Genomic DNA, 26,391 nt, shown 5'->3' on the forward strand with positions numbered 1-26,391 from the left:
TAATGATTTTTGCATTATTGTTTATGTTACACACATTGTGGTTGGCGTGCATCTCGAGACAATCTATATAATTGCAAGATTTGGTCTCTTCCTTTTTAAGTTTATACATGAGATGTTTGCTGTATGTAAGAGAACCGTGGCAAGAAGTATTCCTAAAAATAAATGTGGGGGGTGAAAGTAACTGAGCTACGTTTACTTGTACTTGAGTATTTTATGCATGACTTACTTGTACTCGAGTACAACTTCAATGAAGTAACAGTACTTTGACATGAGTAGAATATCTCAGTATCTTTACACCTCTGGAGAGCACACAAACAAACTGAAGTCACATTATTTTCCCATCAGCAGCTGTTCTGTGAAAGATGAGCAGGCCTCATCTGTGAGTATTGAAGTGTGCACAAACTTCACCGCTAACTTGTCATTGGTAGCCCTTCCCTCTCCTTGCTGCTCTTACCTTATCCAGTGACCCCCCACCCCCACATCCTCCACCACCTTCTCCTCCCCACCCCTGAATAAAAACCCACTGGCTTTGAGCATCCGTCTACCTACATAGAAGAAGCCTCGCAGAAGCCGCACTCTGGCAGTCAACAGCCAAGGCTCAAGCATTCAGGGAACAAAATTAAATATGCTTTGCCAGAGGATTTAATATCCAGTAAAACCCAGGAGGCAGCAGGTCTAAACCACGACTTATAAACCAGTCAGAGTGGAAGTGAGGACAGGTAAAAGTTTTTTTCTCTCTTCCCTGTTTCTGTCCGTGTGTGACTAAAGGTACTTCCTGTTTATTGGAGAGTGAGTTCGTACAACTTTACAGCCAAGACAAATTGCAGTGTATCAGTGCTTCCCAATCTTTTTTGTACCGTGTAATGTACCCCCTTTGCAATTTTGTCAAATCATGTGTATACCTTCATATCGTAAGTGTAAATCTCCATAATTTCATATGCTTTTTAATTTGTGGAATTTCTTCTAAACCCTTAAATGTGTCTGGAACATTGATTCCCTATATGCCAAATCTACAAATGCAACGTATGTGATTACTTCAATAGTAAATAAATATGGTCTCTTTTGTAAAATGTAGCTAATAATTGTCTCCAATAGAAGTGTGATAAAATGGCCTCTACAGCATAAAATTATCCTATTTCAATAAGTTACAAGAAAATATAGTATTTGATTGAGAAATAGTTTATTGTGAATCCAAAATCTGATTATTTTTAAATTAATTCAATCTTTCCGAGTACCCCATGCAATGTGCTCCTGTAACCTCAGGGGTCCACGTACCCCTTTTTGGGAACCACTCCAGTAGATGAACTGAAAAGTGCATCAGGGAACTTAAGCCTCCTATTATCTTTGGGTTCAATTGCTTAAGCAGAAATATACAATGATGATAATACTTTTTCATTGTGCTGAACACATATTGCACACATTGGTGTTCCTCATGGGGTATATTTGAACCCACGCTGTTTTAGCTGCTTAAAACTTGTTGACCGGATGGTGGCGCAACAGGAAAGGTCGTATCACCACCACAACCAATAGGGTTCATACTCTTGAGGTCATTACTGTTGTCAGTAAATTTGATAAGATTTGGATGAAACATATTCAAGATAACTTAATTCTAATGTAAAAGTTTGGCCTGATGGTGGCGCTAGATAACAGGTCAAGGTTACATTATCGGGGTTGTTTATGTATTCAACAAATTAACAAAGTGCCTGACACAAAAACTCAGTCAACAGTTTTCTGAAGGGAAATATGCCTGGGGTCAGATTGACCCGAGGGATTATATTGTAATATTTGAGGCTAATAGGAGAATTAAAAGCATGCAGATCAAATCTTACCCCAACGCTGTGTTATTAAGCTATTAGGATGTGTTATTTGAATATGAACAGATTAATGACCCTTGAAGGTGTAATTGAGATAAACGTACTGCAAATGATTTGACTCATGCACACCATTTCTACATTTGTCAAAATGTCCCATTTATCTCCAGTGCAATGCAGAGCAAGCACGCTAATGTTATTTCAGAGCGCCTGAGAACCTTCCAAGAAAGCATCGGTCAGCTTTGCATAATCAAATAAACTTCTTCCAATGTCACTGCTAACTATAGCCCCCGAGGTCGGCACCATCAGAGTGTGTTTTCGATTATACCACTCAGCTCCTCAATGAGATCTCTACTAAAGTCCTTCCAAATACATGTTAAAACATCTTAATACTAAGCATTATTTAAAATTTTGTGTCTGCCAAAAGTGTCTTAACTACACAGTAGTATTAGCTATTATTTGCATTAGGTATTAGCAAACATGTTAGTTCAGATGTGTTGAAACAAGAGTTGTCATGTACGGTAACAACAATTACCAGTAGGAATAAATAAATTATAGGATTTTACTGTATAAACAAAAAAAAGTACAATTATAGAACAACTATTTTTCAGTGAAAAATGAAATATGGTACATACAACATACATTTTGTTTCATCACACACTCCACCAAACATGTGGCATATAAAGTTGGAAAAATATGACAAATAAATTGCAACAATTAAATGCAAACAAATATTTACACTAGTTAATAGCTTAAAGCTTACGCATGGGGGTGAAAATTAGCATTTTTATAAAACAATAAGATTTCAAAAGCATTTTATGTGGAAATGGGAGAATTTACTCACAAAGGTTGAAATTCCTGCTCAAGTGTTTGTTTTCGACTCCATCACAAACAATGGGTTTATTGATGATCATGTGACTACAGAAAAGCTTTGTGCATTGCATTGTGGGAAGGGGAATCCCATAGAATGATGGAAGTTACATTTGTGAATTAAATAAATTGCTTTTACTTCATTCTTACTGTACTTCTTGTGTTTCTTCGAAGAATGACAGTCTCTGACCCCATTTTTTTCCCGTAATATGACATTAAATTTCTGCCATATTCGGGTGTTTCATCAGAAGCTCCAATATCAACATCTGCTATTGTTTTGGCATAAACTTTATCTGGTGAAAACACCAGAAATGTCACTAACAGTGTTTTTGGGCACACAATGAAAACAGTAAAGGATGAGAACAACATTTGGATGAAATATAGGTACAGTTTTAAATGTTATTAGTTACCAGCAACAGCAGCTTTAAGAAATTACCCTGAGTAAAAATATAAAACAATCCAGACAGTACAGGAAACGGGTCATCACTCTGCTGTATATACAACTTGGCTCAAAGGCTTCATGTCTAAGTGAGAACATAAACATTATCTCACACTAGAGATTAACAGAAGGTCTAATTACAGTTATGCTGGTGTAAACATGTCTTTACTTTTTGAGTATTTTCATTTATTTGTATGGTGTACATGTGTTAACAAGGATACCTTTGTCCCAAACCCATGCATTTATTTTACATGTGTTACTAAATTACCACAAAACAAGAACGCACCTGTAAGTCTTATCAGTGGCTGTTGTTCATTAATGTTTTGTGTTTGTAGATTTGATCACCAACTCCTGCAAGAATGTGGAAAAAAGAGAAGACAGTGGGCAAACTGGCCACCAAACAAAGTAAAGATATTTCCTTCCATCATATTGAAACAAAGGAAGCACATGTTTGACGCATTTCTCATATACGCGCCCTGAATGGTTTACATAGGGTTTACTCACATGAAGAACTTCCATTTTACAGGAGTCAGGAGTCAAAATAGTCAGACCAGCTAATCCCTGCAGGCTGGAGCCAAGACGCCGTGTTTAAAATATTTTTATCTTTAATAGTTGAACATTCATACCAACAAAACAAGCAGAAAGCAGAGGTCAATTATAAAGCTTTACAGAGGCCAAAAATACCCTGGAACCCCATCCCCGATTAAAGACAGAACATTGTTTTGTAGCACTATGCAGTGATCATCAGCAATTAGAAAGAAGACACTGCAATGTATTCTGAATAAAACAGTAATATATTTGGTCAAAGAACAATTAAAGTAAAAATATATCACCTATAGGCGGATTTAAAGACTCTTGCCAAAAGAAAAAATAGAATTAAATATATAGACAGTTTCGAGATTCGCGCTTACCACAATGTGTGGAACACAATAATGCAAAAAGTGATTTGTAACATAAATGATAATGTTACAACGCATCGTTTAATGTTGTAAATTCCATTTACATTGTGAAGAAGAACTGCAAAACAGAAGAACCAACCTAAAGTTTGGGACCATTTCGCTGAAACTTATAATACACACAAGACTAACATCTGTGATATGAAACTGTATTTTAGAGGGTTATGTGAAGCAGTAGATTTATGTTTGTGTTTTATTTGGCATTAGTTAAATGTTGTATATATGTATTTATATATTTTGCATCATTTGAAAAAAGGCTGATCAAATGTAATTGTTGAATGCTTGCATTTCTCTTATATGTTTTGTATTTAACTTACAGTATGTTGGGCATATAAGCTTTTGGCTTCTGCCTGTTTCAGTCTTGTTATATATATATATTTAAATTGTGATTTGTGTTTGAATGTTTGTTTGACTGAAACAAACAAATAAACAAACAAAACTAACAGTAATATGTTAGAATTGAAGCAGCAGAAAACTATTTTATAAAAAAATATCAATAATACTTCAAAATGGTTGAAAAGATAATGATAGTCACATGACTCGAGCGCCAAAGAATTACTTCACGTATTTTTAAAAGAACAAATTAATTCACATATTTTGTACAGTCACTGAGTTTTATAGAACTTAAAATATTTGTATATTATGTACATTATATAAAGAATAGGTTTTTTTTAATTAATTTGGGAAACATCCCCCACCCCCCTCTACAAACTCCACATATGATATCACCCAACAATTGAGAAATAAGTCTGAAATAGAAAAACAAATAAAATCATCAGGTTGTGTTTTTGTTCAACATTTCAATTTTCAAGTCCAAAAAACTCCAAACAACACATAGGCCTGATTTTTATTATCAAGTATCCAGTTTTCCTGTATAGATTTTCCTAGGCTGCCCTGCAGGCGTTTGCTCAGCCAGTCGACCAAAGGTATTTGGTCATAAACTCAGGATGAGAGAAAAACATCCTGGGATTAAGTTGGCCTGCCTGCTGCCCTGTACCGTGACCTCCTCACTGCTGCAGTTTATTCAGGCTTCCAGCAGCTTTCCTCCTTTTCTACATCATGATCCACCAGGGCTTCACCTAAGCCTCTCCAACATCTATTTTTATTTCTCTCTCTTTTTCTTCTCACCCACGTACAGATTTATTTCCTGTTTTCACTATTAAAGAACAACTTTTAATTGTTCATACCTTTGACATCAGAGGTAAAAGTACTGGATTACAAGTACTCGTGTTACTGTAATTGAGTTGCTTTTATGGTTTCTAGGTCAGTAATTTTTCTTGTACTGGATCCTGGTCCAACTCTCAACATTTTAGTCAAAGAGTTTCAATTTGGAATATTTTTTTTTGGAAAATGTCAGAGTGACTGCCCTCTATGGGTTAAAACCCGGCTATTACAATTCATTTTTGCTATTGGCCGAGAACAAGATAATTTGACTATCTTGGATCACAAACAAGCACTGTTAGCTCCGCCCCTTTTATAAAAACTACCGGTGGGCTCTAAAATCTGTGGTGAGTAGGTTGGATTGAGAGAGGAGTGAATAGAGATGTATAGATTGTTAATTGTAGATTAGCATATACTGGGCGTGTCTTAACTGCTCCAGGAGCCCCGCCCATGAGCAAAGTGTTTTTTAAACTTCACTCCTAGTGGCAGGTCAGGAGAAAGCAGAAATGTAGTTATTCTAAATACATTAAAATATTTAGTAATTTGTTACATTTCTACATCCAACCGTTAATGAGTAATTTATGATTTTTGTTTTTAAATGATCAATGGACATTGTGAAACTACAAAAAATTAAAAGACGAGACAACAATCAAAATGCATCACATCATAGCCAACCAACCAGATTAAAAGTAATGCACCGCGCCAAAACACCATTGAATGCCGGTTATTTTCTCAGTTCTGCCAGAAGAAGAATGTGTGCATTAAACTTAGGAAAGGCGACAGTATCATAATGCAATGTAAACTTCTTTCTAACTATCTTTTTTAGTTTATGCATGAGATGTTTTCTGTATGCAAGGAAATCATGGAACATACTTGAGTATTTTATGTATGACTTACTTGTACTTGTGTACAATTTCAATAAAGTAAGAGTACTTCTACTTGAGTGGTAGGCTATATCAGTTCTCTTTACACCTATGTTTACCATGATGTATGTGATCTGATTCTGACTCTGTTCACAGGCTTCTCCATTGTTCATCGCTATATTCAACATTTTAATGAGGTGTCCGGAAACAAGTCAGGTGAAATGAATGAGCAATTCTAATTCCAAATGGCAGCTCTCCACCCCTCACCCCCCATTCCATACCCAACCCATGACATTTCATGAAAACTCAATATCCTAAAGCAGGGGTGTCAAACCAATTTTAGACCAAATACAACTTTGATCCTAAGTGGGCCGCAGAACGAGCAATTTCAACATTAATGTCCCCAAGTTTACTTTACAGTTTACTTTACACGACATATAAATGATATATGAAGTATTTAATTGGCAACGACACTATCCAGGCAATAAGTGACAGATAACAGTCCCTGCAGGATTTTGTCTTTTAATATTCATTTTCATTTGTGCACAATTTTGATTTAATTTCAGAGACATTATGTGAAATAATTTCAGGAAAATGTAGTTTTTCAAACAATTTCAGATTTAAAATGACTGCAGTCATGTGGAGAAAAAAAAGCATGGGAAAAATGTGATCCTCCAATTATTGTGGCGTTTCATTGAATTTGTGTATTTAGATACAGGATTTGAGAATTATTTGTTAATGTCTTTTTAACTTGCTCCTGCGGGCCGGATTGGATGGTCTAAAGGGCCGATTTGTTGACCCCGGGCCTTAAGTTTGGCACATGTGCTAAATTATTGCTCGAATGTTAAGCAACACCTTTGCTTCTTTATATCTGCCTTGATTTTTGATATAAACTTGTAGCATCAACCTAACCTTTGACTACAATTAAAGGAGGAGCAACGTTCCAATACAAACCCTGACTTATTAGTAATTAATCCCTGGATTAACACTGCTCCCTATGGACTCCTATATGTGATCCTCTATCATTCATTAGACTTATAGTAAGAGGATCACTGGAGGGATTTCAACTGTAGTTTGAAATGTGCATAAATAAACTGGTTTATTTATTTAACTTTGTGAACATGCCACTACAATTAATCCAACTAATAAAATGCATCACTGAAAAATTATAAGAACTCAGATTTGCATGCATGAGTTAGTTTATTTGGACTATAATGGTTTTGCCAGTTAGTAAAAAAACCTTTTTTTTCAAATTGGACAAATGATATAAGGTTTAAGCTATCACTCTTTAAACATTAAAAAAGCAAATGTAAAGTCTAGGAAAAAAAAGATATATAATGAAATGAAGTTGCTTTTACAGTAATGTTCCAGGCAAGCATCATCACTGCATGTGCTTGACATCTCTGACATCTGCTGGTGGCAAAAAGTAACATCTACCCAGCCAAAAGCAATATATGCTTAATAAGATTTATTTTGCATACGATTATCATTTGTTTATTTAGCTTCTATACGAAGAAGATCCAAGATTTCTGGGGTGATGATAACGCAGTATCTTGTAAACGTGCCAGAAGGAAAAAGCTCCCCAGACTTCCTGTGTAAACCCACAGCAGTGACAGTGAATGAAGGTGAGTCCCACGTGCTAAATATACTCATAACAGAAAATAATGATGAAGCAATGACTTTTTGAATGCTGACTGAGCAGAATAAAGGTAACCAAAGACTGAATTTCAGCAAGGTTGAATATTAGGAAGTCTAACATGAAACTGAGAGTTTTGGTTTTCTATAAACTTAATATTTTCTTTTACTATTACATTGTTATGTCCAGCGGCCCTGAAATAAAGCAAGTGGTGGGAACATCATTGAGTAAATTGTTATGACCTCAAAATCAGAGGTTACAGAGTTAGTTTACCCTTTTCAACTCTGGCCAGTTTGAGGCCCCGACTCACCCCATCCCTAATGTATCATCGGTACAAAATAAACAATAACACTTTACAATAAGGGTCCCTTAATTAACATTATTCAAGGCATTATTAAACATTTTTATTATCAAACTGCGTATTAATACATTAACTGCTATGTTATGAACATTATTAAATGATTAATTTTTGATAATGCCTTAACTAACATTAATTAAGGCATTAACAGCTTATTATAGCATTAACTGATATGTTAGTTAATACATTATAATGATTATTATAACATTATTAAACTTAACTAATGTTTGATAATGCCTTAACTAACGTTAATTAAGGGAAAAACCAAACATTAATTAACTGCTTATGATAGCATTAACTGGTATGTTAGTTTATACATTACAATGATTATTATAACATTATTAAACTGTTAGTTAATGTTTAATCATGCTTTAACTAATGTTAATCAAGGGAAACGTATTGTAAAGTGTTACCATATAATCATATAACAACATGCATTTACCTTGACAACCCTTATTAGTATTAATGTACTAGTGTAAGTATAAATACAGTAAATTGGTTCTATGAAAAAAAAAAATATCAATTGCTAAAAGAAATAAATATTGAACAGAAATCACTTCAAACTGAGAATCTGAGTCACAAATAGAACTAAACATGCAAGTGTGTCGTTTACAGCAAACTATAGTGAAAATGAAGCAGAGGAGATAAGAACTAAATCCTAAGTTTTGTTTACTTAGCAGTCAACAGGAAGCCTCAGTCAATGCACACTTTGTCACTAGTGCTTATTTTCCCTACACTAGTACGTTAGTATACACTTACCATTACTAGTTCATTAGTGCTGCTGCAAAAGGCTTTACTGGCAGATATCTGACTTCTACTAGTTCACTCATTAACATGTTGGGTCCACCTATAGTAAGGGAAAAAAAGGCTTAATTTGTGAGCTAGTTCACGCCTTTTTGCGAGTGGGCTTTTCTGCTCTGTCCCACTGTAATCTAATAACGTATAATGTGGTTTTGCCCTGTTTAGCCCATTTCCTTATTCATTTATAAGAAATAAAGGTCCTATACTCTCCATTAGGAGACTTGGCTGTTTTTAAAGCTGTGGTGCTGGGAAACCCAAAACCAGAAGTGACATGGAAAAGAAACACAAGATGTATTTCTAAAGACGAAAGATTTCAGAGCAAATATGAGGAATCGAGTGGGGATCATCTCTTAGAGGTAAGGGACCAAAGTGCTTATATCAATAAATACAGAGCCAGTGAAACTCTTTAGTTTGTCACATTAACACAGTGTAACATCTCTGTACATTTATTTCCAGATTCACAATGTGAGCGCTGCTGATGTAGACATATACAAATGTTGCATTGCAAATGACTACGGTAAAGCCTTCTGTTCTGCATCATTAAATGTGACTCAAGGTAAGCTGGGGGACACACTGTGTGCTATTGGAAACCACATCAGTGTATTACCTTACATAAATACTATATAGCAGCGATTCTCAACTGGTGAGTCGGGACCCAAAGGTGGGTCGCAGAACTATACTGGGTGGGTCACGGACAGTTGGTCAAAAATAAATATATACTTAGTGTTTCTCATGTTGGAGTTGTCTTTTACTTTGAAAGAAACTTTTCTTTTGAATGTATGTCGCGCAGGAAAATATATAGATGTATAAATTAATGTTTTTGAAAAGATTGTTTTTTTTTTTTGAGAAACTCAATTTTGTTGGTTGAATTCTTAAAAAAACAAAAAAAGAAAAAAACAATGTGGGTTGCGATTTAATGACCGTGGCAAAATGTGGAACCCAGGCTGAGACCAGTTGAGAATCCCTACTGTATATTGTATTTACAATTAAAGGAAGTGTATATGGTTGCTTTATAGCCCTAAAAATGGCATTTGATAACATACATATACACACACACGTATATATATTCTTTATAGATGTTAGTCAGGTATGAACCAGCAAATCTATGGGTGCAGGTCAGATAGTAGAGCCCAGAGTTCACAGCAAACAGTGAAGCTGTTTTTTGTTGTTATGCTGCAAATAAGTGGAACAAACTGAATCCAATGTGAAAATTTTTAAATCCAAGTAAAAAGCACTTCTTTTCTCGACTGCATATAACTGATTATTGTTTTCTGTTGCACATTTTAAATCATGTTAAACAAATTGAATTGCCTTCTGTATAAAATGTGCCATACCAATAAATTTGCCTCAGGTTCGATAGATCCTGCAGACTTCAGGAAACTGCTTCAGAAAAGGTAAGAGTTCAAGTTTTAAATGCACACAAATTACACCTATTCAAAGTAAACATCCTCTCTCTATTTTTTATTTATTTTTTTTTTTAATGCTGCCCATATATTGCAAAGTATTCAGTTGTTTAATAGAAGTGAAAGGGTTTTTACTAAAATTTGCAAAATAAATTGAGTTAATAAAATAAGTAACGTTTACTATTGTCAGTGAGAACACCTGATTTATGGTGTTAAACGTGTTATTTTTGCACCAGTGTTTCCTTATACAACATACTTTATGTCTGACATGTTCAGCGCTGCAGAAATAGCAGATGCTGAGGGTGGTGACATCTTCTGGGAGGCGATGCTGAACGCTGACAGGAACGACTACATGCGCATCTGCTCCGAGTTTGGTGTTGCAGATGTTGAACTGATTTTAAAAAAACTTGATGACAAGAAGAAATTAAAAGGGATCGATAGGTCTATGGTAAGAAAATGTCCTGCTCCCTACACACACATATATATATAGATATATCAAAGTTCACCTCTTGTTCAACCTCCAAAGGAGGCAAGGACAACTTTCCCCGACTGAAATCACTTATTTTTTTATTTTTTGTGGCTTTGTCAGTTGGTTTGTCTTTTCAATCATTAGGTTGTAAACCATTATAAACTGAAATAAAGTCGACAACTTAAACATTTTAACAGTCTTTTTAAATGACAAATATTACATAAATGTTCCACATTTTCAGTAAAGTTTTAACAACTAACAGAATTGTAACATTTTTTTACTTTAGATTATCATATTGTATTTTATATTATACCCTAGGTTCCCAAAGTCGGGTACGGGTACCCCCAGGGGTACTCAAATTGCCGTAGGGGGTATGTGAATAGAAAGTAAAAAGTAAAGTGTCAAAAAATACGTTAAACGTTGCCATAGCCCCCAGGACTATGGCTACGTTTCCAGACCTTTTCTACATAAGCGTAATGTGCCTGTGGTCTAAGGCGCCGCACTCAAGGATTCTTCCTTCTGCTAACGTGGGTTTGAATCCCACATTTGACAAATGTTTTTTTTTATTTTTATTTTAATATATTTAACACGGCAAAATCCACCTTTAAAAATACATATATGAAAAAAAAGAAATATTTTAGGGTATTTACTGGGTTAGGGATAGAGTTAGGGTTAGGTTTAAGGTTAAGGCTAAAATAAAAGGGTGAGTGGGGTATCTAAAAATAAAGATGAGCCAAAATAAAACTGACGGAACTTTAAGTCACGTGGTGCACCCTATCACCTGACCAAAACTGGCCAATGAGGGGCACTGCATATGCATAGAGTGCCAGTCTATTGCTACGTTTAACAAATTAAAAGCCACAGCCATTAAAAAAACAGAGCAACAACATTAGAAACTAGAATATAAATATAAATCAACCAGCAGTCAGGAGCCACCACGCATTTCCACAAATTACACATACAAAACCCCATTATATAGCCTCAGACAAAGAAAAAGTGCAAATGTGATATAAATATTTTCCCAAAAAAAGAGATTTGTTTACCACTGAAAAAGCCAGTAGGCTAATATAATCAAATATAAAGTGATAATTCTACAAATAATTATTTTTATTATATATTGTTCCTCAACAAAATAGGTAAAATTCAGGGACAAATTTCACTGTAGGGCTAAAATTGTATAGGACAAAACATTACTCTTTTTAAGTGTGCAGAAATTGAGGGGTACATGGCTTCAGGTTAAATGTCTGAAGGGGTACGAGACTGTGAAAAGTTTGGGAATCACTATATTATACTTAATGTTTCAAATTCGAATTGAAATGTTGCCTTAGTGCAAACTGAATCAACACAAATCAGTGCCGCAATGTGTAATTTCTAATCAGCCATTTAGTTAAACTTAAACAAAACGTCCATATTAGGCAGAGTTTAAAAGACATAAATACTGAAATAAACATTTCACCAACCATTGGAGTCTTTGGAATGAATCCATGGATGAACTTGGAGTTTCTTTCCTCTGAGGTTTGTTAGTTTCTCACAGACCTTCTCAGGTGTTTTCACTCAGTGATGATGACTGATCAGGTGACAAGCAGCCTGTTTCCTCCTACAGGTGCACTCTGGGAAGTGGAGTTCTGATACATTTCTGAGATTTATTTCAACATTTACTAATAATGTAAATGACTGTACCTACAGTTCAGCTACAAACTCACAACAGTAGAGACAGAACTGTCATGCAAGGTGTTAAGAGTTGTTTTGGATCATTTACTTTCATGAATTAAAACATTTTAGATCCTCCTCCTCGTCTTGGCAAATATTTATGTTGCGCCGATTGTAAATTTACCCATGCTAAATTAAACAGCAATTTTTCGCAACATTTAGCAACAAACCATGTTTAAAAAACGCAGTTGAATTATTTTTATGTCACTTTTAACCAGATTTACAGCAATATTTGTGAAATTTGTGATATTTAATTTTCTTGTACGAAAATAAAGTCAAGGGTTAAATCTAAATTAAATCTAAAATTCTGAATTTAAATATATGGTAAATGTTGAATCTAAATGATACATTCAAATATGAATGTTAAACGCAAATCTAAATGTTAAATATAAATATCAATGTTACAAATACTTTTAAATATTAAATCTAAATGTTAATTCTTAATGTTAAATATTAAATCTAAATGTCACATTTAAATATACTTGTTAAATCTAAATCTAAAGATTACTTCTAAATGTTAAATGTAAATGTAAAATTTAAAGGTTAAATGTTAAACATAAATGTCACGAGTGAAACTAAATATTTAGCTATTATGCAAATTTACCAAAGTACCAAAATAAAAAGCTGATGCGAACGAGCGCTAAATCTTGTCACAAGTAAAAATATAAATAAATAAATCGCGTTTTTTAAACGTGATTTGTTGCTAAATGTTGTGAAAGGTTGCTGTTTTTTTTAAGCATGCACAACTTTACAATCGGCGCCCCATAAATATGTTGACCGAATTTCAAGTGAAACTAAAGAGATACAGGAAACAATTTCAATTTTAATTTGTATTGTATATAAATATGTATTTATATTCAACTTTTTTGTTATAAATCCTGACAACTTTCAACAATTATGTATTTACAACCATCATGCAGCACAAGAGGAGTTTATATTTCAGTGAAATACTGTGAAAACCAACACTAGTCATATTTGTCTCTATTTCTCATGAATCCGACAGAACAGTGAAATCCCCTATGATGAAGTATCAGCGATGAAATGTGATCTTTTTGGAGGAAATAAGGACCTAAAGCAGGACGACACAGGCATGTTACAGGATCTCGGCTTCCTGAGCAGAGATCAGCAGAGGCTGGATCCAGCAGACGTTGAAAAGGTCAAAAAGATCTGTGACTTTATCGGTGGGTTCAAAAAGAAGATGAAAAACATTAGCTATGAATTATAGATTTAAGTGTCTATCTGATTTTTATTTATTTATTTATTTATTTATTTATTTATTTATTTATTTATTTATTTATTTATTTTTAATTAAATGTAACCCTTACTTTTTAAATTTTGATTTAAAACCATATTTAGGGACGACACTAACACAATTACACCAAGCATGATGTTTTCAAGTTATTAATTATAATTACATATATGACATAATGTAGTTGTATAAACTGTCTGCAATTATCAAAACTTCAAATGTGTGTTTCCCCCACAAATAACATATCATCAGCTTTCATCCTGTCAGTTGCTAATTTTAAGTAGGGGTGTTAGTTTAGTTAAACAGTAAAAACATTTTTATTTAATAAAATCAATTTCTGAATCATACTTTGCTGTCAATTATTTTAATTGAAGTAAACTAATACTAAAATTAAGAGGAAAAAAAATAACTGCCAATATGTGATAAAGTGTTTTCACTTATTTAGAGGTTTTTTTTTTTTTTTTTTTTTTTAATGTAACCTGTGCAGAAATATAGAGTACTGATATATCCTACTAAAGTAGAAGTACTGTTACTTATGGGGTACCAAGTGTAAAAAAATAGTATAAAAGTTTTAGCTAACACATTTTCATTATTTATCTCACTTTTCTCATATTTAGCATATTTTCCTACATTTAACACAACATTTAACCACATAGGTTTAACCACATAGGTAAAAAAAAAAAAAAAAAAAGTATCAAATCTAAATCTAAATGGTATATGTTATATCTAAATATTAAGTCTAAGTCTAAATGTTAAATCTTATATATAAATGTAAAACCTAAATCTAAATGTCTAAAAGTAAATCTAAATATTAAATTTAAATCTAAATGTTTAAATCTAAGATTTAGATTTAAATATTTAGATTTATTGCTTTTTTTTTTTACCTCTATATATGTGGTTAAATGTTGTGTTAAATGTAGAAAAATGTGCTAAATCTGAGAAAAGTGAGATAAATAATGAAAATGTGTTAGCTAAAACTTTTATACTAAATTTTTACACTTGGCACCCCATAGTTACTTGATTGAAATTGTAATCAAGTGTAAGTCATACACGAAACACTCAAGTACAAGTAAAAAAATATAGCTATATTAAATAATACTCAAAGTAAAGGTAACTAGTTACTTTCACAGCCCCCACATTTATTTTTGGTTATAAATGTTCCCACGGTCCCTCGCATACAGTAAACATCTCATGTATAAACGTTTAATCTGGTTGATCAGCTATGATCATGTGATGCATTTGAATGTTGTCTGGTAATTTTATTTATTTGCAGTTTCAATAAGTCCTTGGATCATTTGAAAACAAACAAATAATGATTTACTCAGTAATGGTTGGGTGTACAAATGTAACAAATTACTTTACTTCTTTTAAGACGTACTTAAGTACAAGTAAAAAATACTGATTTAGAAATATACTCAAAAAAACTAACCATAACAGCAACTCAATTATAGTCACGTGAGTACTTATAATCCATGATTTTCACCTCTGAACCTGTTATTTAATGTTTAGTAAATGTAACCTTTTTCTAATGACCTTCTTGCCCATTCTTTCCCAGAGTCCAACGTGGACTTTGTCATCAAAGTCCAGGAGATCTCAGCCACAGAAGGAGACGATGCTCTCTTTGAGTGTGTGCTCACGCATCCTCTGCCCAAAATCACATGGACATGCAAAGGCAAAGCGCTGGAAGACGCTGAAAAGTACAATGTAACTGTGTCCGACCACAAACTGATTCACAGGCTGCTGATCAAAGGCTGCACACAGCTGGATGTTGGCATCTATTCAGCTGTGGCCGGCTCTGCGTCCTGCAGTGCTTGGCTTCTTGTGGAAGGTAACAGAGCAATCACTGAGTCAGCATGTGCAGGCTGAGCCCCATTATTAACATGAACGTGACCAACATGTCCTGTGATGTTCTTTGTAACCTCCAAGCTGAGCGTAATCGTGAGCTCGGTTCTAAAAAGTTGCCCCGTAAGACAACGGTGGCAACTAGAGCCAGTATCGACCTGGAGAAAGTGGCCAGAGAGCAGCAAATGAAAAACCGAGAGGAGCTGGGGAGGATTTTAGCTTCCGTCAAAGCCAAACGTGTGGTTGGACAAGCTGAAGAAGAATGTACTTTCACCACAAATGTGGGTGACTGTGAAATAACCAAAGTGAACAGGATTGGTCGAATGACCTCAAAAATAAATAGGGAGGCAGACCATTGCAGAGACCGCAACAAGAAAAAACACAAGAAATCTCAAGGTACGTTAGTGCTTATTAGTCAGTTTATAAATGTATAAAGTAGGGATGTCCCTTCTTTCATTTTCGATGTAATAACAATATTTCAGCCTTGCGTATCGGCCGATACCGATATTGGTCCAATATCAGCATGTATCATACATACTTTTATTACTTTTTTTTTCTTTTTATTAAAAAAATATAATTACTTATTTTGTAGTGTGGGATGTTAGACAAGGCTTGATCCAGTGATGTCACTCAGAGAACCAGAGTAGGTATGAGAAAAACTGACCCATTTATTATTAACCAATTGGTTACATACATTTTAACCTTCAACATAATATCTACAGTATTCTACAATTGAATAAAATAAATCAAAAATGAATCAGCGAAAAAAACAAAACATTTGAATCCGATATCCGATAGTTGTTTTCAGGCTGATATCGGACCGATATCCGATATCGGATCAGATCGTGACTCTAAATATATTGCCCAGGCTTACTGTTGGCCCAACAACTTTTCCCTTGTATTTCCCCCTTACTCAGGTGTAACACTGCACTTCCCTTTTAAATAATCTTCCTCCTAATAAAGTCTAGATTACACTTCAAAGCTGAGGTAGGACTGGTGATGGTGACAATTAAGCAAAATAATAAAGATATCACAACTTTTTTGTTTTTTGCAAGAACAAAACATGCATAGATGTCGCTAAAATATTGCACTTCATATTTGTAACCTTTGAAGACATATTCAGACAGGGATGAAAGAAAAAAAGTACCGGTATGTATTTTTGCCAGCAACAAAAACCGTCTTCATGATGCAACTTTGCGGGATTATTGTATTATATTGTCCTTAAGCTAAAAGTTTTGTTTTTTACTGCCTGTTTGGGCAACGTGAGTTTACCAGACTTTGTTTTTGTCTTCTGCAAGAATTGGCTCCTGTGATGACAAGCTCACGGTTGGTTAGCTACAGGAGAGCTTTTTCCATTCACTGTGTGGATTAAGTGTAGCTCAGAACACTCCTTTGATCTCAGTGTTTACACAGTCCCTGTGATATCCCAGCCCGGTTGCATATTTAAAGAGCATCCACGGTTATAACGGCCGCTGCAGGCTGGGAAAATTCAACAAAGCAAACAACATTGCATTGCTGCCTCGAAAAAAAACCTTGAAATTAAAGAAACCATCAAAACAGCTGAGAGGAAATGTTTTCTCGAGACAAAATAGAAAAAAAAAAAATAAAAAAAATTGGCAGGAAATGTTGACTTAATTAATCATCACTGTGTTAACAGAGTCCTATTATTCCATCTGTTCTCACTTTGCCCTCCACTGTTGTTTTTGCTTTGTTTTTCTTCACATGTGCTTGTCCATGTGTCGTGTGCCCAGAATCTGGTGTAGAATATTATGACGAGGACCAAATGTCTGCTGACAGTCAAAATGAGAGGGACGGAGTCCATAGAAAAGAAAGTTCCACAAAGTCCAACAACTCTGGAAAAAGGAGAAAGAAAAGTAAGAAAGTCCATTGGAAAGATAATGCTGGTAAGACCGTGTTGAGATTTGTTTGACGTAAAGACTAGTTCACTGCAATTATTATACTTTATACATGTAATACCTGTTTTATTTCATATTGGCTTCATTTAGTAGTCCTAAAAATGTAAACTCTGCCACATTTTAGCACTTTAATGTGCATTGATTGTTTGATGTTCTACAGGAGAAATTGAGCTGACAAATGAAGTTGAAGAAATGTACAGCGATGAGGAAAAGGACTCAAAAAGTCACTCAAAGTCCAACAAAAAGCCAATGACTGCTGGTAATGCTAAGACACCATAACTGATGCTCTTCTTCATAATAATCTTAGTGTTTGATTTTTTAAAAATATGACTTTATTGTGAAATTTCATTTTGGTTTTAGAATCCTAGCTTTTCTAAAGAAATGCAATTTGAAAAGTCAAATATCCCCAAGGATAAAGTTGTTGTTGATCGTTATGCACTGCAGACATAGATGAGTTAGCCAGTGATGATGAAGACAGTGACAGCGATAAAGAAGGCGACTCAGCAGGTCACAAAAGTCGCTCAAAGTCAAGCAAAGACAATGGTAAGATATTCTTTGCATCATGAACGCTTAAATATTTATTTCTAGTGAATAAACAGCAGTTAATCAACATGTTGTTTTTTTTTGTAATGCTAATGATTGAGCTTTAAAAAAGTTAGACCAGTTAAATGTTTCTCTGGATATTTTTTGTCGTATTACAGAAATTGACGAGCTCGTGAGTGATGATGAAGAAAGTTACAATGAAGAAGAAGAAGAAGAAGAAGAAGATACTTCTGATCATATTAAACACCAAAGTCACTCAAAGTCAAGCAAAAAAATAAAGAAGGACAATGGTAAGACATTCTTTGCATCATGAATGGTTAAATATTTATTTTCAGTGAATAAGCAGCAGTAAATAATGTTTTTTGTAATGCTTAAAAAATTAATAAGGTTCAATGTTTCTTCATGATTATTTTTTGTCGTATTACAGAAATTGACGAGCTCGTGAGCGATGATGAAGACAGTTACAGTGATGAAGAAGAAGATACTTCTGATCATATTAAACACCGAAGTCGCTCAAAGTCAAGCAAAAAGATAAAGAAGGACAATGGTAAAGTATTCTAACTGATGCTGTGCTGTCTGCGTTTGTCTTTGACTTTGCATCATGAACTCGTACTGTAAATATTTATTTTCATTGGTATCTGGCCTGCTTAGGGCAGTCTGACCAGAACCGACCAGAAAATATTCTCTAATTACATATCAAGCTGTAAATAATTATGCTTTTGGTAATGCTATTGATTGAGCTTAAAAGTTAGTACAGTTAAATGTTTCTCTTTGATTATTTTTTGTCATATTACAGAAATTAAGGAGCCAGCGAGTGATGACGAAGAACGTTGCAGTGATGAGGAAGAAACTTCTGATCTTTTTAAACACCACGGTCACACAAAATCAAGCAAAAGACAAAAGATTGCAGGTTATTTTTGTTCATTGTGATATTTATAGTTTTTTAGTGGCTGATCGTTAACTGCAAGAACTTGTGCTTTATTAGATAATTCATTTGTAATTAAAAAAAAAAAAAGTACTTTATATTTTCACTTATTCAATTGTAGAAAAAGTAAATATACAACAAAGTTGATCTGTTATTTTGATTACATTTTGAAATGAAATTGATGTATTTATGTTGTGTATGTGTACATATTACACCATCTGAGAAATAACTATAATAGTGAAGCATAAAAGGCATAAATGGGATATTACAGCTCACAGGGGAATGTGTTGATCTGATAAAGGTGACAGTTTGTGCCCTGATGAAAGCAGTGCATGTGACCAGACTGATGGAGTTATTACCAAGTTACCCAGAAGTAAGAGACGAAAGAGGAAACGCGCACTGATAGAAGACACGGTCATTGGTGAGTAATTATAGAGACTCTCCTGTTTTAGGGAGAGAGATTTTGCAAAGCAACTAATTGTCAACTTCTCAATTAAAAAAGCTTAAAGCTGCAGTATGTAAGTTTTTGTTGGTTTCATTTGGTCAAAAATTCATAATAATCTTTGAGCACATTGTAATTCAAAGTGTTCTGAGAGGATTCTGGACCTTTGCTTCTTCTCTTGGCTTTGTATTTTGAGTGTCAAAAATCCAGAAGTGTGTCATTACTTTTCAGCCTATCAGAGATCCTTTAACAGACTAAAATCGATGCATGTTCATGTCCTGAGAAAAGTGCAATGGCAGACATTCCAGCAGGAGGAGTCCCCGTCGCATCTTGTTTTTTCCTGTTAAAAGTATTTCAAAGGAAACTTAAATTAAAAAGAGAATTATCTGTAACTGTTCAAACTTGGCACGGTTTTTAAAGTGGATTTTTATGGTTATGGTCAGCACAGTAGTGGTTACCATGTCCGCCTCACAGCAAGAGGGTCTTGGATTCAACACTTGGGTCCTGTCTATGTGGAGTTTGCATGTTCTCATTGTGCTGTGTGGGTTTCCTCCAGGTACTCCTGTTTCCTCCCACAATCCAAAAATCATGACTGTTAGGTGGCTTGAAGTCTCTAAATTGGCTGTATGAGTGATTGTCTATGTGTCTTTGCTGCCCTGCGATGGACTGGCGTCCTGTCCAAGGTGTACCCCTGCCTAATGCCCATTCAGAGCTGGAGAAAGGCCCCAGCAAACCCCCACGATCCTGGAAAAAGGAGCAAGCGAGTCAAAAAATGGATGGACGGTCTTGGTCTTGATTCAGTCTTGACGTACATTCTGGTCTCGAACAGTGGATAGTGTGGTCTTTAGTACAACAATATTAAGACCTAATGGAAGTAATTACTGGGAACCATGTAAAGTTTATAAAAAAATATATAATATGACAATAACACGTTTTTGGTATCCTGAGCTGTATTGCTATTCACATATCAGTTGATTGCAGATAAGTAGGTAGCTAATCAGACCCAACCTTCACCTACATTTGGAGTTTGTTTTGAAGCAGAGCTTTAAACAATATTTACTGTATATATAAGTTGTGTGACATGACATGCAGATTTATGTACGGTTTTACTCCCACTTGTGTCTTTCAAGCTGTTCATTCTTGTTTCCGTCGGTCTGCAGATCCGGGGGTTCATTTCATCTCTGGTTTATCTGATGTCAATGCAATCATCAATGAGTCTGCTGAGTTAATATGTAAGCTCAGTAGTGACGACTGTGATGGAGTTTGGTTCAGAGATGGCAAAAAGGTCAGTGTAACCAATTATTCTAAAGGCTTTTTACTGAGCAAACACCTTTGGCGTTCCCCGTAAAGTAGCTCAGAAGTGTTCGACCATAGATCTGCACACTTCCTGTAACTCACACAAAACTCACTAAAGAATATGATTCTTGGCAAATGCATTATTATCACTTTACAAGTCAAAGAGATCTATTCTTAACCATTGCACAAACATTGTGTTGGATGAGCCTACGGTATTTGAATGACAAAGGTTCAATAGACTTTGATGTAGTTTATTTGTGTCTGTCAGATTTCCCCAGATGACAATTTTTCGATCACTCAAGATGGTCCAACTCATAAATTAGTCATAAATAAGTGCTTAGATGAGCACTCTGGAAAATACCGCTTTGAGGCAGATGGTCGGAAAACTGAGGCGAGACTCAACGTCAAAGGTTTGAATCTTAGAAAACCACAACTTCAATAAATTAACCCAGTTTTGTTGTTCCAACGTTGTAGTAAGTAACCATTTTCCTTTATTTAGATCCACCTAGGATTAACCTTGAAGACCTTGATGCCCTCAGTAAACCTTTGACAATTAAAACAGGGAACCACGCCGTCTTTAAAGTGTGCTTTGTTGGCTACAAACCCATGAAGATTCAATGGTACAGAGAAGGAGAGGAGCTGCAAGATGACGCTAACGTAAAGATAGAACTGTCTGCCAATCATAGCCGCTTGCTGCTGAGCAGATGTCAGAGGAAGGACATGGGCGAGATAAAAATTAAACTGAAAAATGAACATGGGTTCACTGAGGCTGTCTCGACTCTTATAGTGCTAGGTGAGTTGAAGAACCACCATGATATCAACATGCATGGCAACAGTTTCTTTCCTGTGAAGATATTCTGTTTTCAAGCCAACCGGAAATCTGAGATCACTGATCGACTGAACTGTAAAGCATAAAAACATGAAAAGCTGCATTCATGCCCACAAGTTCAAGCATTCCGACAATTTTCCCAAACTGTTTTTTGATGTTTCAGATAAACCATCATCCCCCCTTGGTCCTGCAGAGGTCACTGAAAGCTCAGCGACATGCATTGAATTTAAGTGGAGGCCTCCAAAGGATGATGGCGGATGCCCAGTGATTAACTACATAATGGAGCGTCAGCAAGTGGGAAGAAACACCTGGAAGAAATTAGGAGTAATACCAGGTGTGCCAATCTACAGAGACATCGATGTGGAACATGGTCGGAAATACTGCTACAGGCTCCGTGCTGTGACAACAGAAGGCACCAGTGATCCAATGGAGACGGATAAAATGCAAGCTGGGACATTAGGTGAGAAGAAAAATAACCCCACCATTACATTTAGAATTGTAGAAGGCAAATGTTAGAAGTGATGGTCCTGCGTTCTTTGTGCAAGGAGCTTGTCTTGCAAATGCAAAATAATGCACAGATGGAAACTACTGGCTGCTTGAAGGTTAATTATTTCTTTTCAAGTTTGATCAAAAACCTTATACTTAAAATTATACAGTGAATACTCCCCCCAAAGTCTGACTGAGTCACAGAAATGTCACTTTTTGTGCACAAAAGCTTGATTTCCTATTATTTTTTTTGTGCTCCAGGGAACAACTTTTTTTGGTGTTGCTTAACACGAACTTTTTTCATGCTGTAGAATGCAATTTTTTTTTTTACATGCTGCGTGGCACGAATTTGTTTAGAGCTCGTGGGAATTAGTTACAAACCGATTTATGACAATGGGTTTTAACACTGGCCCGTGTCTTACCTTTGATTCCCTACACCAAACTGAACAGTCCAGAACTGTTCGGAGGGTCCCATCGAGAAAAAGTAATCACCCCACTGAACCCTAACCTAAATAAAATATTATAATAACAAAAAGCCATTTTTGTTCCTGCCCTCTTTAGCCTTTCCTGGCCCACCAGCTCCTCCAAAAGTGGTCAGTGCTTTTGATGACTGCATAAACATCTCATGGACTGCGCCAAGCAACACGGGACGGTCTCGAATCCTGGGCTACAAATTAGAGAAACGAAAGAAAGGCAGTAATCTCTGGAATGTTGTAAATGGCTTGGATGAGCTGATTAAAGGTATTACCTCTTGGTTTTTAACGTATTTGAAGCCGATCGTGTCAAAGAGAACAACGTTCAGTTTGTTCCTTTTCCTGTATCTTTTTAAGAGAAAAAGTATGCAGTGAAAGATGTTGTGGCAGGAATGGAGTATGAATTCAGGGTCACTGCCATCAATCTTTCTGGACAGGGTGAATTTAGCAATCCCTCAGAGTTTGTTTTTGCACGAGATCCAAAGAGTAAGTTTTGCAGCTACTTCTGTTTTTGACTAAACAACAGAGAACTGGCTGGTTCAACTAAATCTTTAAATCTTTGGTCCCATATAACCCCTCTAGAGCCGCCTGGTAAAGTTACCGGCTTGAAAGTGACAGAAACCTCTTACACACACATGGTCCTGACCTGGACCAAACCTGAAGACAAACCTGGCATACAGGACGAGGCAAAGGGATATTTTGTTGAGATTCGGCGGGGGGACTGTCTCGAATGGTCCCGCTGTAATATCACCCCCCTCATCATGACTTCCTTCAGTGTGAAAGGCCTTAAATCTATGGAACTATACTGGGTGAGAGTGATTGCAACCAATGATGGAGGAGAGAGTGCACCAGAAGAGCTGCCAAAATATGTCCTTGCAATGCCTTCCCCTGGTACGTCTATACTTTTGGTGTTTTTAGTCATCTTCATCTTTTTTAAAACACCATTTAAAAGTTGTTTTCTTTGTATTGGCTGATTTAATACATGTGCATATCGTGTTTAGTGAGGCCTAAATTCACAAGCAAAAAGATGAAGAGTTTCATGGTTGTAAGGGCTGGAAACACGGTCCAGATCACAGTTAATTTTGAAGTAAGTGTCATATTTCACTGTGTCGGATTTCCTTGTATTCTTAAAATGGAATATCCATATCATGTTGTATGTCTTTTTTTTTATTAGGCCTCCCCAAGACCACAAATATTGTGGCTCAAAGATAATGTACCAGTGGCTAAACGGGTTACGATAAGTAACTCTGATGAATCAACTCAGCTGTTGATCCCTTCTTCTGAGCGCTCTGATTCTGGCATCTACTCCGTTGTGGTGAAAAATCTTGTAGGACAGGAGACATTCAGTACAGAGGTCAGGGTTACAGGTAAAAGCCAACACAGACACGAGTTGTAATACTTTATATAGTTCATAATAAGTTTTAAAACTCCCTGTTTGATTACAGATGATCCAAAGCCACCTGGACCAGTAGAACTAGAAGAAAACGTACCTGGCACCGTGACGGTTATCTGGCAACCTTCTCCCGATGAGAAACGAGATGACCGACTTTACTACATTGTGTCCAAATTGGACTCCACAATGGGCACATGGGCCATAGTGGCTGACAGGCTCTTCAATAATAAGTTCACAGTGTGTAACATCATGCATGGACGAGAATATCATTTTAGAGTCTATGCAAGAAATGACATGGGTATGTCTGCACCATCTGAGTCTCCTACCTGGGGAGTGGAAAAAAAGAAAGGTGTGTTGATGGTTTCAAACAGTGTAATATTTTTTTAAAGTCATGATTTGATCATAATTGCTGACAAAGACGAACTACAGAACAAACAATCGCTATTTGTTGAAGTAAAGGGACATTAGTGTAACAGAGTGGAACATTATGGCTCTGCTCAAAATGCCACGTCGTACTATACACTACAAACTCAGGATATGTATTATATAGTGGACAGTATATACTATAAGTATGGTTAGGATGAGGACTGATGATGACCATTTCCACTGAAGTATACTTCTAAGTTTCCCAAGATGCATTTCAAATCTACAACGACAAAAACCTGAAACACACTGAGGCTAAATATCTCAGTTGATTTGCCACTTTTGAAAGTTCTGAAAGCATTTTAAGCCAAAAAGTGACCAAGTAGAATATCAACATGTGTTCATTTGAGCCATAACACTCAATATGTTATGCTGACATTTCAGAGATTTTCAGAGACGCGGCATTGTGCTACTGACAAAACTTCCCGTTAGCTTCAAAACAAGAGCCCTATTTATAAAAGCGTGAAAAACTAATGGAAGACAAGAAGAGATGCTTTTGTTTTGAAAAGGGAATGTTTTACTTTTTGCTTGAAGCCAGTCCCAGGACAATTTAAAATTCAGCTCGCAATGCATCATGGGGTGGATGAGTATGAATAGTGTGCACACTTAAAAAAAAATGCCTCAATATAGTGTACATTCGGGTATTTCTAGTGTGCTCATTCTTTGCATACTATCTAATGTGCGCACTACATACTAACTTTTACATCAGACTTAGTAAAAGTATGCAGTTTCAAACAGCTCCACAAAGTTTAACGATCTACACAGAAATAGACGTGGGGCATTGTAGTTTCCTCTGGTGGCAGGATGATATAATTGTTTTTTTTTTTTTTTTAAATGAGCACACTATATGATATTGTTTCTCCTTTCATCTAGAAAAGTTTATGGTGAACGTACCGACCATCAAGGACTGTGACATGCAGTGTCCTCCAACCTTCATTGTTCCATTGAAGCTTCACGCTTTGCCCAAAGGTTATGAATGCTCACTGAGCTGTGCAGTGAAAGGGAACCCCACACCTCGCATCACATGGTATCGAAATCACATCAGCATCAACACCAATACTAACTATTACATCTCCAACACCTGTGGAGTGTGCTCCATGTTGATCCTCCGCGTGGGTCCTAAAGACACAGGAGAGTACAGCGTTACTGCAGAGAACAGCCTGGGACGAGCAGAGAGCTCCACCATCCTCACTGTCACAGGTGAGACGGGAACACATTTTAAAGTGGGAACAACATGTAAGCAGAATGTTATAATCAGATGTTTTTCTTTCCCCTTACAGAGTGAGGAGGACACGCAGTGTTGTGTTATTTATTTTGTGGTTATGCACCTGTGAGATATACTGTATGTATCTAATAATGGAGGAGTTGAAGTAATAATTGTGCTCTAACCTTTATTCAAACAACATGACTTAACAGAAAAACATTTCAGAAATAAAACGGTTGTAAACTCATCTTGGGATGTGTCTAATATTCTGTTGAATAAAAATGCGTGCAAATGATGCTCAAACCTGGAGCATAGGGCAGGATCTAGAAATCAGACTCCATAGTGACACCACGGTGGTTAGGGTAACTGCAGTCATCAGCCAAGCCGCCGCAGGAGCACGCATCAAATGTTTGTTTATCACCAGAGCACAGATGATACTGTGGATAGAGGATGGACACCCGACCGAGCCCTGACGGCACCGAACGGGTCGGGTTATGACAGATATTTGGAACTGGGGTTCGGTCACAGTGTCGTTTGCACGCAGCGTTCTTCATTTCCTGCTGCAGCTGCTGTAGCCCTGAAGAATGCAGCTTTAACTGTAACAGTGGGAGAACAGAGCAGAGGATAATTATAAAGGAATACATTGTTGAAACATTCCTTTTTCTGCACAATAACATGGATTATTCTCATCTTTGATACATGGATTATGTAAATAGATCCACTGGGTCTTTTGCGTGCACTGCGCCCCATTTGTTTCACTTCCGCTTGTTACGCGTGAGCTGATTTGACGTCGACGCTAACAGTTGTTTATTAATAAAACTGGTGCTTACTACTAAAACACACGTAAATACGTCATTTATTTAAGAAAAAAAAAACTTCATCAACCATTAGAG

The 26,391-nt window shown here is 35.9% G+C and overlaps 1 protein-coding gene across 1 annotated transcript; it reads left to right on the forward strand.

Annotated features, from left to right (window-relative positions):
• The first annotated feature begins 3,479 nt into the window (after positions 1-3,479).
• LOC114466577 (immunoglobulin-like and fibronectin type III domain-containing protein 1) lies at positions 3,480-25,579 on the forward strand. Its single transcript, XM_028452116.1, has 26 exons — positions 3,480-3,525; positions 6,257-6,316; positions 7,603-7,725; positions 9,112-9,251; positions 9,352-9,451; positions 10,247-10,289; positions 10,575-10,746; positions 13,481-13,658; positions 15,282-15,562; positions 15,670-15,964; positions 17,320-17,442; positions 17,645-17,743; positions 17,929-18,027; positions 18,455-18,574; positions 20,555-20,679; positions 20,959-21,100; positions 21,190-21,483; positions 21,683-21,979; positions 22,567-22,746; positions 22,836-22,964; positions 23,061-23,369; positions 23,480-23,565; positions 23,653-23,845; positions 23,924-24,220; positions 25,168-25,494; positions 25,575-25,579. Exons 1-26 carry the CDS (start codon positions 3,480-3,482, stop codon positions 25,577-25,579), a joined length of 4,263 nt encoding a protein of 1,420 aa, XP_028307917.1.
• Positions 25,580-26,391: the final 812 nt, after the last annotated feature.

This window comes from Gouania willdenowi, chromosome 7 (assembly GCF_900634775.1).
Source record: "Gouania willdenowi chromosome 7, fGouWil2.1, whole genome shotgun sequence".
In the NCBI taxonomy this organism is placed as follows: domain Eukaryota; kingdom Metazoa; phylum Chordata; class Actinopteri; order Blenniiformes; family Gobiesocidae; genus Gouania; species Gouania willdenowi.

Excerpts from the sequence above, each read along its gene's own strand:
- LOC114466577 (XM_028452116.1), top strand. The coding sequence starts at position 3,480 with ATGTGGAAAAAAGAGAAGACAGTGGGCAAACTGGCCACCAAACAAA. Across the intron at positions 13,659-15,281 it reads AAAGATCTGTGACTTTATCG|AGTCCAACGTGGACTTTGTC; the intron begins GTGGGTTCAAAA and ends ATTCTTTCCCAG. Across the intron at positions 18,028-18,454 it reads AAAGTCAAGCAAAGACAATG|AAATTGACGAGCTCGTGAGC; the intron begins GTAAGATATTCT and ends GTCGTATTACAG.